This window comes from Chelonia mydas, chromosome 5 (genome assembly GCF_015237465.2).
Source record: "Chelonia mydas isolate rCheMyd1 chromosome 5, rCheMyd1.pri.v2, whole genome shotgun sequence".
Lineage (NCBI taxonomy): Eukaryota > Metazoa > Chordata > Testudines > Cheloniidae > Chelonia > Chelonia mydas.
The window spans coordinates 54670161-54683298 of NC_051245.2; the positions used below are offsets into that span (position 1 = coordinate 54670161).

The following is a 13138-nucleotide window of genomic DNA, read 5'->3' on the forward strand; positions in this document are numbered from 1 at the left end:
AGATGTGGCTACGCCAGTGCACTTGAAGCTGTCCGTGTGGACAGACTGCAGCGCTTTCCCTACTGCGCTCTACGAAGGCAGTTTTAACTCAAAGCGCTCTACATCTGCAAGTGTAGCCATGCCCTCAGAAAATTATTGTTAATAAAATAACAATTTTCAGCCTGGCTGAATAGCTGGGAATGTATTTGCCCTTACTTGATCTTTGAGTTTTCTATGTCCTCATCATCTAGCCTTTTGAGCAACAGTTTTAAACTCTGTCAGACTAGTTTAGGATTCTAATGTATTTTATTAGCAGAACTCAAAAATGTGATTACTTACTCCTGTATTCTGGCTGATAAAAGTGAGATCACCTTTCTTAGCATGTGATTTTATTAAAGATTTATGTGAGAAATTTAATGTGTGAATTTTATGTTGGAAAAAAGACTTATAAACTTATTCAAAGTTTATAATTTTTTATTTGAACAGTATTGCTGATATCATTGAGCACTACAGAAAAGAACAAATTGTTGAAGGATATTACCTTAAAGACCCTGTCCCAATGCAGGTGAGATATTTAGTGCCACACAATATTTCTAAAGAGTGTGGGATTTTTAGAGTGAAGACAGTTCTTGGCCTAACTGATATCAACTAATTTATAATTTAGTTAGACACTATTACAAATGGCAAAGACAACAATAATATCAGAGTAAAGATAAAAACTAATATTTTCTCTTAGGTTATGTACTGTCCAATATATTTAACATGCTTTTTGGCTTAGCTGTTCTGGCTTTTTTCTCCACTATCCTAGTCTCACATCTGCTTTCATTTACCCCTGCATTTAAGTTTCCTTATTTTCTGTGAATGAGCGTTAATGAGAGTGAGGGTCAAAATAGCTGTATTTTGAAGCAGATGTGTTGTGGAGAAGAACTGTGCAATCTTCCTCACCCAGCCCTGTTGAGGCTTTTTAATTTTGACTTGTGCACCCTGTTTTTTCACCGCTAGGCTTCTTTAGATTTCTTCCTGAAGTACCGAGAAACAATGTCCTTAATATAATATGTGCAGTAATGAAAAAGTTTTAAAAGGTTATCTAATGTAAACTTTGAGAAAACACTCTCTGTATAGGAAATAACTAAACTGTGTATCATTCTTTCTATTTCTCTATACATACATAATGAGACAGACACACTCCATGTGTGTTCCTTAGCAAGTAGGAGCAGGTCAATTTTTATTTTCCATCTTTCAGAATAATTGTCTGACCACATAAACTATTCCACACTAGCCAAATGTGATGTGCTATAAATGTAGGAAAAGTTACAGAGGGAATGTTAAAAATGACATCCTGAAAACTGATCAGTCCTTTTATTAAAGAGCATAAGATTACAAGAGATATTTGAAAATAAAACACATCAGTAAGAATATTTCCATTTGCAGCATTATAATCAATCTGATATTTCCGAACTGAAAAATACTGATGGCTGTTATTTTTCTTTACCAGCATCAAGAACAAGTGCTTAATGATACAGTGGATGGAAAAGAAATCTATAATACAATTCGTCGAAAAACAAAGGATGCTTTTTATAAAAATATTGTCAAAAAAGGGTATCTTCTGAAAAAAAGTAAGAACATTTTACTTCTAAGTATAAAGCAGTCTCCTGAAAATTAAATTACATTCTTATATTTTGATAACTTGTTCAAAATTACTTGAAGAAAGCAGACTGTGTGTACAGCATAGGGGACTTTATGCTGGGAAGGCAGGGAATCTAAAAAAAGATTTGGGGATCACAGTGGATAATCAGCTAAACATGAGCTCTGAGTGTGATGCTGTGACCAAAAGGGCTATTGTGATCTCTGGATGGATAAATAGGAATGCAGAGTTTTTTCTCAGTTTCTTGTACATAGTTAGCTAGTTATCTCTCTTCCTGCCTTGTAAATAGTCAATTATTAGTTAGAAAACCTATTTATTGGGTCCTTTTTTTTTTTTTTTTTTTTTTTTTTGCTGCTGTTGTTTCAAATTTTAGTCCGTTCATATCTATGTGCCAGAGATATCCTGACTTTAAGAGCTGTGTGTCATATGGGGTGTCTGTTCCTGTTGTGGGGTTCGACGTCTGAGCCCAGCAGTGTCGCTAAGTGGCGAGAATCCATGGCCTATCCGCCCAGCCTGTGCTGGCCTTTGGGCAGGGAACCCTAGCCCTCCCTGCTTCACCGGGTTCCAGCCCAGTTCCCTATGACTGGCCAGTTGGCTTTGCGGCCTAGAGGGCAGACACCACCAATCTTGCTCCTTGGTCATTTGCTACTATGTTCTCAGCCCCCTCGAAAATCACAAACGGGGTCGGCTTATGAACTCTTGGGGGAGTTCTCACTGACAGTAGTCCAGAGGCTCTTCTCCTTCAATTGCAACTCTCCGTTCCTGTTCTTCATGGGGGCCTGCAGTAGGGTCTGGTCCAGGTGGTGTGGGGATCCTGCAGCTGTTGCAGGAGTTATCAGTGTAGGACTGTTCCCTTGCACTGTCTGCCCTGACTGAGCTGGACCCTTCCGTTTTGAACTTTGCCTCCCTTGCAAGCATGCCTAGCAGGTGCGGCTGCGTGGGGCCTTGTGAGCCCAGAGCTGCTTGTTAAGCCTTGGTTCCCCTGTGTACACTCCCATCACACCCCCACATTTGCTATCTTTTGTGCCTTGGTGAAGAACAAATTAAAGAGGTGAAGTGTCTATTTTCTCAAGAAAATAATGCAGCTTTTCAGAGACCTTTGCTGCAAACAGCACTTCATGGAGCAAGCTACGTAATATAATACCCAGTTTCTGAATGGTTGTAGTGTGTCCAGAGTCCAATACTTTATTTATCTTTATTATGTATTTTCAATCAAAGCACGCATTAAATTGAATTGTTTGCAGGGACAGTGCCTTAGTTTGCAAACTGTTAAGATCTAATCATATCTTGAAACATGGACCTCTTTGTCCATTGACATGTATGGGACTTTATGCAGGCAGCCCTTATGGCTTTGCTGAGTCCCATTGAAGTCTCTGAAACTGCACAGGGGTCAATTTGAACATATCTGATTATATGATTGAGACCAAAAGTGGAGATATAGATTTACTATTGTGCAAATTTGAGCCCTTTGAGATACAGTCTGTATCTGTAACTGTAAAATCTGTGTTATCTGGCACTTTACCAATCGGAAAGCTCTAAAACTGACATTTCTGATATCTCCCAATACAAATCTTCAATAGAATTTCCACGTGTCCGGTTTTCGACTGGAACACCGGGCCAAAAAGGGACCCTGGTGGCTCCGGTCAGCACCACTGATCGGGCAATTTAAAAATCTGGTTGGTGCAGGGCCGGCAGGCTCCCTACCTGTCTCTGCGTGGCTCCCCGGAAGTGGCGACACAGCCCTGCTGCTCCTAGGCAGAGGAATGGCCACAGGGGCTCCGTGCCCTGCCCCTACCCTGCCCTGAGCGCTGGCTCTGCAGCACCAATTGGCTGGGAACCTTGGCCAATGGGAGCTGTGGGGGCAGTGCCTGCAGGCGGAGGCAGCGCGCAGAGCCGCCTGGTTGCACCCCTGCCTAGGAGCACCAGACACATGTCACTGCTTGCGGGAAGCTGCCAGAGGTGAGCACCACCTGGATCCAGCACCCTGAAACTCCTCCAACGCCCAAACCCTCTGCCCTGAGCACCCCCCCCCGCAACCCAAACTCCCTCCCAGAGCCTGTGCCCCTCACCCCCTCCCGCACCCCAGTGCTGAGCCCCTTCCCACACCCAAATTCCCTCCCTCCATTGGTAAGTATAACTCTTAGTTAACTGGATTTTTGACTAACCGGCACTCCTCATTCCCCCAACGTGCCAAATAACAGAGCTTTTCCTGTACTAAGATACACTAACTTCATTTCCAAGAAAAATTTGTACTAAATGTTTAAACTGCTTATTGTTCTGTTTTGAAATCTGGCAAAGCAACTTTGTCCTCTTCATTTTTTAACTGTAGTGTTCATTAAGACTTAAGAAAAATTCTGCAAAAGATTACAATATGTTAACAGGACTTCTAACTGCTTTTTTGTTTGTTTTTTCTCCAGGCAAAGGAAAACGATGGAAGAATTTGTACTTTATTTTAGAGGGGAATGACGCCCAGCTTATTTATTTTGAAAGTGAAAAGCGAGCCACAAAGCCCAAAGGTTTAATAGATCTCAGTGTGTGTTCCGTCTATGGAGTTCATGACAGTCTGTTTGGCAGGTAAGATAGTAGCTTTTAGTTCCCATGTCTGCAGTTGTACACTGTTTGAATATTACAGTTTTATAGGTATATAACTTCATTTATTTCCATATATTTCTCTTTCAACAGGGCAATAAATTAAACATGTTGGAAATTTTAGAACTCTTAAAGTATCAGAAGTTTCTAGTGTGAAGTAATAGGCAGGATAACCACTCAGGCTTTTAGATTAATATATTAACTCAACATTGAGTACACTGTGTATTCCACCCATCAAAAATGGAGCACACTGCATTCATTAAAATGGTAATAGAATAATGTCTGTCATATTATAAAATTTTGGATAGAGACCAAACGTTGTTGAAATTGCAACGAAATGAGCCCTCTTTTGTTCAGACATCAGCTGAAAATTAAGATAGTTAAAAACTAGTCCATTGATTTTTAATTTTCAGGTAGAAAAGCTCTTTTGATGTTAAACCAATATTGAAGCAGAATGAAAGCTAAGTAATAAGGAAAAATTGATATAAACCATTTTTGGGAAAGATGATAACCACTAGGAAGAGATTAAGAATAACAATCAGCTTTGCTTTTGTTTTAACATACCAGGTACATGATGCAGAGAACACATGCAGTACTGAGTCAGATACCTAGTGAATTATTTGTGTTCAGAGGCTGCTACTCACAGGAGGTCGTGGTGATCATAGTGGTGGTCAGTAATAAAAAAGTTAAAAATTGTGGGTGGGATTTTTAAATTGAATTTGTAAATAGCAAGAAATGATTCTTAGCATCTTTTTTGTTAATCAGTTATTAAAAATGTGTTCAAAAACCATTTTGAGTTATAACTTGTTGCTTACACCAAATAAGAATAAATACATAACCATAACATAATCCATTAAAATAAGGGATTTTTTGCAACCTGGAGCCCTGGCACTTCAGCCACAAATGGAGTAGCAGCTATGTGACCACACATGAGATGGGGTAGAGGGCAGAGTAGGGTCAGGTTACCATTTTGCCTAAATTATTAAACGCATTCTTTAAATAGACTTTTAATAGCAAGTTATTTGCTATCAGAGAAAAACTGGACCATTGTGACAAAGAAGATAGTGTAAATATACAAGAATAAAGACGTTTGTTCGGGTGTATTTAAAGCTGTCAAAAAAGTTGTATGATACTATAATTGAGAATGTGTGTGTAGTCATATACGTAAATTGTATTGAATTGATGTGCATGTACTGTAGCATCAGAGTAAAGGCTGTACATGCAACCTAGCTTTTTCTTGCTTAACATAACTTCGTAAGATTTTTGAAAGAGAAAAGAAATTCCATAATATGGAACTACTTGACTAGACACCAACATTGCACCATATCTCATGCAACATTGAAATGTCCATGGGTACAGTTCCACATCTTCTTTTACCTTACAAGATGACATCTCCACATTTTGTGCTATATAGCAAAGTCATCCCTACCTGCATGTGCAGTGCAGTCTATCTTTGTCCTAAAGGTTCCTTAAATGTTTTAAACCATATTAATTGTACTGCATGCAGGTGAAGTACGATTTTTTTTAAAGGCTTATAACTCAGTGAAATCAAAACATGTTTTCACTTGAATGCTCAAAAGGTATTTTTCTTCTATCTCTGTGAAAATTCAGCTTCCTATTCCCACACACTGCAATGCTACAGCTGTCCAAAAAAATGGAAATTTTTTGAAGAAAAAATGATTGTGTTTTTAATGCTGTTTGTGTTCAAACAACTGAACTGTGTTGGCTCAGATTTTCCAAAAAATATTTATATTTTGCCAGAGATCAGCAAGCAAAGCAGTAAGTCAGTAGTGTGAAGATGTTACTCTTTGTTACTAAAACTCTTGTTTGATTTTTTTTTTTTAAAGGCCAAACTGTTTTCAGATAGTAGTTCAGCACTTTAGTGAAGAGCATTACATCTTTTACTTCGCAGGAGAAACTCCAGAACAAGCACAGGTAAGAGGCTTTGGCATATAAAAGAATGCAAATTTTTAAATAAGCTATGCGTGTTATGAATTAAGGTTTGTGGTAGGAAACAAGTGTGCTACATGTAGACAGTGACCAGTATATAAAGCTTTTTGAAGCCCTGTCCATTGTAGTAACTTTTCAAACCCATGGGTCAATAGTTTCCTTACAGACTTAGGCCTGGATTCTACATTGAGAATTTTGTGGGCACAGGGTATGGTTTATTGCAGGATCAGAATCTTCACCCCATCTCTGCCTTGGGGTTAGCAACTTCATACTCACGTCCTTTCCCTTGAGTTCAGAAAAGCAGCTCCGCTTGGTGGGAAAGGACTTGAGTGCTGGCCCTCTTCTCCCCACCCCAGCCCTTCTTGTGTGGGTGTATGTGGGGCGGGTTTCTTCTAGTTCTCATGAAATACTGCTATCCCTGTAATGCCAGGTGTGTGTTTTCTCTGATTCCCCAGTGCTGCAGGTTGTCTCAGAGATAACAGAAAGAGGTAGTAGCAGTAGGACAGAGCCATTGTCTCCTCTCTTGGCCTTTCAGGGATAATGCCTGGGAGCCAGGAATTAATGCACCAAAGGGAGAGGAAAGAGGTGACAAGTGAGGCTTAGGGAAGGTAAAGGGGGACTCTTATCTCAGTCTCCAAAATATGGGTCTGTCACTCCTCACCCCCTTGTCACCCTTCAAAAAGTGAAATCAACTCCGCAACAGAATTAATTACTGCTGCCAGCAGCGATGTACTTTAACAGAAAAACTGTATTACTTTCTTTAATTTAGTGTGATTCAAAACCTTATTGTGTGTACTCTTCCTTATAGCGCTGTGGCAGTTAACTTTGTTTTTATTTATTGTTGTTCTTGCACCATTTTAAAATATTTTTCCATATTCATATCCTACAATAATGCTAACAAGTCTAAAAAGGCAAAAAAACCCTAACCCTAACCCAAACCCAAAGTATGGAATGACCTTAAAATCTATTTTATATAGACTTTCATTAAATGTGCTTCAAAATAAGCTGCCTTGTGCATAAGCTTCTCTACTGTAGGGTAGTATCATATGATACTCATGCTGGACTGGCTGACCAACTGTTCTTATGGTTGCCAAAATAAAATCCATTGTGGAGGGCATATTTTAGGTTAGACAGCCCTTTGAGCCAATGCAATTATTTGATAACTCCTGATGCAACAGATGTATTATCAGAGCCATGAAATTATACTTCTGTCAATAAAACTATCGAGAGCTTTCATGTTGTACAGTTAAGCCCTCAAGTCAGGAAATATCAAAATTAAGTTTACACATAGAAACATTACTCTGCCCTTTTATGTGTGTATATACTGTGTGAAGACCAAATTCTTCTGCTACAGAGGTACAATCCCATTGATTTCCATGAATTTGCTCTAGAGTAACAAGCGGAATTTGGCACATAGCCTTTAATTGTAATGCCATGTTTCTGAAGATAATTTTGTCAAAGATAATTTGTCTCAAAGGTAATATTGTCAAACAGCATTTTCTACAACCTACGATGAACATTACATCATGTTGTTGTATTATCTACTACAATGTGTATTCCAGAAATTAAAGGGACCATGAAATAAACTGTATATACAAGATGCACACACAGGGTAAGGGCTTCTGTGGAGCCTGCCTCAATTCCAGTATACATATTACGTAGTCTACTTTTACTGTAAACCTAGGTAAATTATTCTAGAAGTTATGTTTCAGAGTAGCAGCCCCGTGTTAGTCTGTATTCACAAAAAGAAAAGGAGTACTTGTGGCACCTTAGAGACTAACAAATTTATTTGAGCATAAGCTTTCGTGAGCTACAAGGTGCTTAAAAGTATTCCTTTTCTTTCTAGAAGTTATATTACTTGTACTGCACATATGCAAAGTACTGTTCTCAAAGACCTGGCTTGACCAGATCAAATCCAATCTTCCTCATAAACCTCAGATGTATTTCTGTTAAATGAGTATAGCTATCTTAGCAAATTTCAACTTTCTATCCCTGTCTCCTTCAGTGCTGTTCACCAAAAGACAAGGTTGCAAGAGATGCTTCTTTTTCTAATGGAAAAAGTTCAATTTTATGTTGTATTTTAGACAAGTTTTTATTAACTTTACATATTTTGTCACCACATGTATAGTATATCTAGGAACATTCATTCAGTGGATTAGATACTTTCTTTGAAACATCACAAAATTCCCTTTCTCTAATGTCACTTGAAAATGGGTTAGAATTCTATAGTTGAACTCAAATCAAATTGAAACTTAATATATTTGACTTACCAAGAACACCTGACACTTTCAATAAACTGTAAACTTTCTCAAAATGTTAAGTACCTAATAGTATTAAATATCAATAGTATGGCTTGCGGTAAATAAAACTACTAGTGATAATAATTTTCAAGAGTTCAAATTAAAATCTACATATGTGAACCTATAATATTTCACTCTTTTTACTGTGTTTCAGCTGAAGTTTCACTATATACTTCCTGGAAAGATTTTTATTCCCTTTTCTTACATGCACAGTACTACATCATGCTACGTGTGCATATCTAACCTTGTAGAAAAAATGAGAAATAGTATCATAATGTAATTAAGTACACTACTGTAAGGCATACATGCAAGAGATCAGAGTTGCTCTTTTATCTTAAATTTATCATTTCCTAACTTTTGTGTATGTATATGTATATAAATAAAATATAGCTGGAAGGTTGGATACTACTTTAACATTGCATTAATATAGCTAGTTATTGCATTTAACTACCAAAGGTGTTTAAAGAAGTGAAGAGAAAAAGAATCCCAGTCCTGACAGGCACTGTTGGTTTAAGCTGTCTGGTATCCATCAATCTGATTAGTAAACGTCATATTTAGAACCCTCTAGACTGAACATACACCCTTCAGCCAAGGAGCAACTGATGCATTGCTATTTTGCAGGCTAAAGACCTGATCCAATGCCTGTTGAACTCACTAGACTTCCTACTGTTGACTTCAGTGTGCATTTAATGAGGTCTTAAGTACACATTTCCATACTTGCTGTGTGTGTATTAAAACTTGCAATCTCTACATACATTTACAATTTGAAAATAAGTGTATATACACATGCACATTGCATGTATGTAATGTAAGTGTGAATGTACTTATTTGTCGTAAAAAAATATTGACAATGAGATGTTTATTTTTAACTGTTTTGTGTGGCAACTGACATGTCAGTTATTGTAGTGGATAATGTTGTATTATTATATGTTAATGTTATACTATATTGGAAATGGCATTTTATAATCTCTTAGTAGTTTGTTACTTGACCTATCTGTAGTTTTTACAAACTTTAGGGGGCAGAGTTAAAGTTCGGTGAGTGAGATGTGAGTGAGTGAGGAAGGACAATATGGCATTAGGGAGCAGATGCAATCCCTTAGTTCATTTTCAGACATTTTTTTTAAAATGCAATTTTTTTTAAATAAGGCAGTTCGGCGGGGGGGGTTAGTTGAACTTCATAAATACATTTGTAACTTCAACTCTTTTAACTAAAATTTTTGTTTGAGTTTACTTGTTGACTTTTTTTAAATGAGTAACAAAAGTTTGTCAAGTTGACACGAAAGGTCTGTAAGAGGGGAGCTCTGCCGTGGCAGAGCTAATAAGATATGCCAAAGTAGAGTCTCCGGCAGAATTTAGCATGTTCATAGGAGAAGAGGTATATCTGCATGAGAAATAGGGGTGTAGTGGATGGTGGAGGAGAGGGAAGAGGCTTTTCTCTACACTGGACAATTTAAAGTCTTACATATAGAAAACTAAGCATTTAAAGTTTTATATAAGACTACAACTCCATTTCCCTGTTCCTTTCCTATTCCTTCATTCATCCAGAACCTCCCTGGACCACAGTCTCCTGCATCTTCATTCATTCCTTCCTCTCTGCCTCACCTGTTTTCCTCTTTCTTCTATTCCTCCCTCAATCCCCAGTCTCACAGAGCTTCCATATGTCAAGATTGGGGAGCATGGCTCTTCATGTGTCCCGATAGTTTGTCTCTCACGGATCCCTATCCCATTTCTATTCACCCTCTTCTAGACTCATGTCCCATAACATTTCCTCTTACCTCCCAATCATGCTTTCCCTCCACTCACTTAGCACAATGTTAGCAATGTCAGTTTATAAATACACTTTCAATTAAAAATAGCTGCTATAGCCCAGTTCAGCAAAGCACTTGAACATGTTCTTAAGTGCTTTGCTGAATTGGAGCTTATATACATGTATAAATATACAGTATACAAATGTGGCCTTGACTGTAGCAGCAGGTAACTGTGAAGGGAAAGAAAAGGAAACAAAATTATGTGTTCTGCCATTTTAAGGCACATATACTATTACACCATGTTTCTGTGTCCAAAGCTACATTGGAATCATGACTTCTTTCAGCCTGGCTCAGAAAGAAAGCACAACAGCAAACCAAAAATGGCTTGCTTTAGCTAGAGTTGGGGGGATCTTAATTTATTATTTTGTATGCAATATAGTCCTGAGTAAGCAAGATGATCAGTTTTCCTCAAGAAATAAATTTACCTCAAAATATGATTTTTTTTAAAACCATGAACATGTGAAAATTGGACTATAATGTAAATTTTTATCACCTTAATTATAGTTGTACTAACAAGTCTACTATAACAGTGACATATAATTAACTTTTTTAATATTTTATTGCTTTTGCCCATAATTTTCTTGCAGTACTAAGACATGACGGTATTTGGGCTAAAGGTGAAAAGAAATTATTTTAAAAGTATGCTGACCTTAGAAGAACCTGCTAAGCAAACAAGTAAAATCATAACACTTTATGGTGGTACTCCACTACCTCTTTCCCATCCCACTTTATTCAGCTGCAATGTTTATGATTTTAACATCTGTAATTTACCCTGGAAAAGGGCGTTTACTTGTAGGACTAAGAAATTAATTTTTATTAATTTAAAATTAATTTAGTATTAATTAAAACTAAGAAATTTCAGCAGTTTCCAAAGTTCTCTTATTTATATATGTGGATATGATATAAAATTAAGAATATTAATTTTTAGAAAGATGCTTTGTGAATAAAATGAATTCTAGCCACATGCAAATTTCCATCTCCAATCTTGACCACAATGGCCATTGCCATGATGAGTAGAATGTATGTTGTGGCACTGAAGTTGGAGAGGTTCTCCTATGACTGGGAAAGGACTGAAGTGCTCTATTTAATGGATCTAGAAAAGTAAAGGTAAATTATATGCCCTCCTTACCCCCCCAGAAATGGATATAATAATTAGTTAAGGTATTTCAGCAGCTGTGGTTGACTCTACCTACAATAAGAAAGTTATTACATCTTCCTATGGAGCTGTAGTCTGAAAGTTTTTTGCATTATGGAACGTTTTTACAAGAAAAGAAAGTGATTAGCAAACTTGTTTACTTGAGAACAGCTGCAGTGTACTTTAAAATGAGTATTATGACAATTACTTCTGCCCATATTATGTGTCAATATTTTAAACATATGAAAAATAATCAAAGGGTAAAAAATTGAACCAGCCTTTTTAATGGCAGCATTGTATAGCACTGAGATGTTGCTAACAAATATCTACTTGCGATATCTAATTATGCAGATTGACTGCTAGTCTAAAGGTTAAATCCCAAGCTGCACTGGAACAGAGTTCATTACAGATTGAGGAGATGGGACACAAAGGCCAGCACACATTTCACTTGCAATCCTTGGACTGTCAGGGAACCAAACTAGTCCGCAGCACAAGTTAGAGCAGTCTGAGGGCTTCTCCAACTCTTGCCCCTTGCAGGGTATGTCTACACAGGGATAAAAAAAAACCCATGGCTGGCCCGGGCTCGTGAAACTCATGTTCAGGGCCTGAAAAATTGCTGTGTAGATATTTGGGCCCAGATTCTGGGACCTTATGAGGGAGGAGTGTCCCCGAGCTTGGGCTCCAGCCGAAGCCCAAATGTCTGCACAGCAATTTTTAGCCCCACAGCCTGAGCCAGCTGACCCAAGCCAGCCATGGCACTTTTATCCCTGTGTAGGCGTATCCTAAAGGGCCATTAGGCTGGTGACGACTGCCCTCTCTAGCACCCCGCTCTGAGGGAGACCAGGAACATGTGGTGTAGAGCCAGCTGTGGTGGCTTTATACCTCCCATAGATATCCCTGTTTGCCTCTTTAGGGCAACTTTTATGGTTGAGCAGCCAGAGTCAGATGAACAGGAGGCTGTGGATGTCTCCTTCACTCTTTTTCTTCAATCAACTTCTTTTTGTGTTTGCAGTATTTACAGCTAGAAATGAGTCTGCAAAACTGAAATACTGGGGGGGAGGGTCAGAATTAGAGCACTATACTTGGCATGTGGGTTTTATTTACTCAGAAGCAATCATGTTTTGCTTTATTCTAAATATGGTGTGTAATTTAATACAGTACGATTAGAGTGGAAAATTGGTAAAGGTCACACTATGTATCTATTATCAATGCTTGGTATATCTAAAAGGGAAAATCCTCCTGATTTGAAAATGCTTTATGCAGTTCAGATAATGAAGGATATAAATGTAGCTTTCATTCCAAAGTAAGCAATTTTGGAATACTACATATAACTTTTAAAATATAATATGTGAAAACAAGAAATTGACTAAATTAAATATTTGAATAGTTAGACAATTTGTAAGACTTATATCGACCATTCTTTGAGAAGAATGATCAGACTTCATTTGGTTTGAAATCTTGTGTCTTTTATAGGACTGGATGAAAGCTCTGCAGACGTTTTGCAATTTACGGAAAACCAGTCCTGGGACATCTAATAAACGGCTACGTCAGGTGAAATTGCTTAGATATTGTAGTTTTTCTAAAACTATATTGGTCAATCTCAGTGTTTTACTTTGAGACCTTTGTAAATGGTGAATTATATATCTGTATGTATGTGTGTGTATGTACGTGATGCAATATTTTGTTAAACCTGCTGTAATAATTTATTCTTCAAGAATTGGTTGAAGCTTCC

At 37.7% G+C, this 13138-nt stretch overlaps 1 protein-coding gene across 2 annotated transcripts in view; it reads left to right on the forward strand.

Annotated features, from left to right (window-relative positions):
• Positions 1 to 13138, forward strand: part of RASA1 (RAS p21 protein activator 1) — a 118741-nt gene that overhangs the window by 67810 nt on the left and 37793 nt on the right. For both annotated transcript variants that reach the window (XR_005226002.2, XM_007054059.4), the window contains exons 9-13: positions 466 to 544; positions 1475 to 1595; positions 4042 to 4198; positions 6061 to 6148; positions 12880 to 12957. Coding sequence is in view for 1 of the 2 variants with exons in the window: in XM_007054059.4 (XP_007054121.2) it covers positions 466 to 544; positions 1475 to 1595; positions 4042 to 4198; positions 6061 to 6148; positions 12880 to 12957 (523 nt within the window). In the remaining variant the exon portion in view is untranslated. The remainder of the gene's footprint in view (positions 1 to 465; positions 545 to 1474; positions 1596 to 4041; positions 4199 to 6060; positions 6149 to 12879; positions 12958 to 13138) is intronic.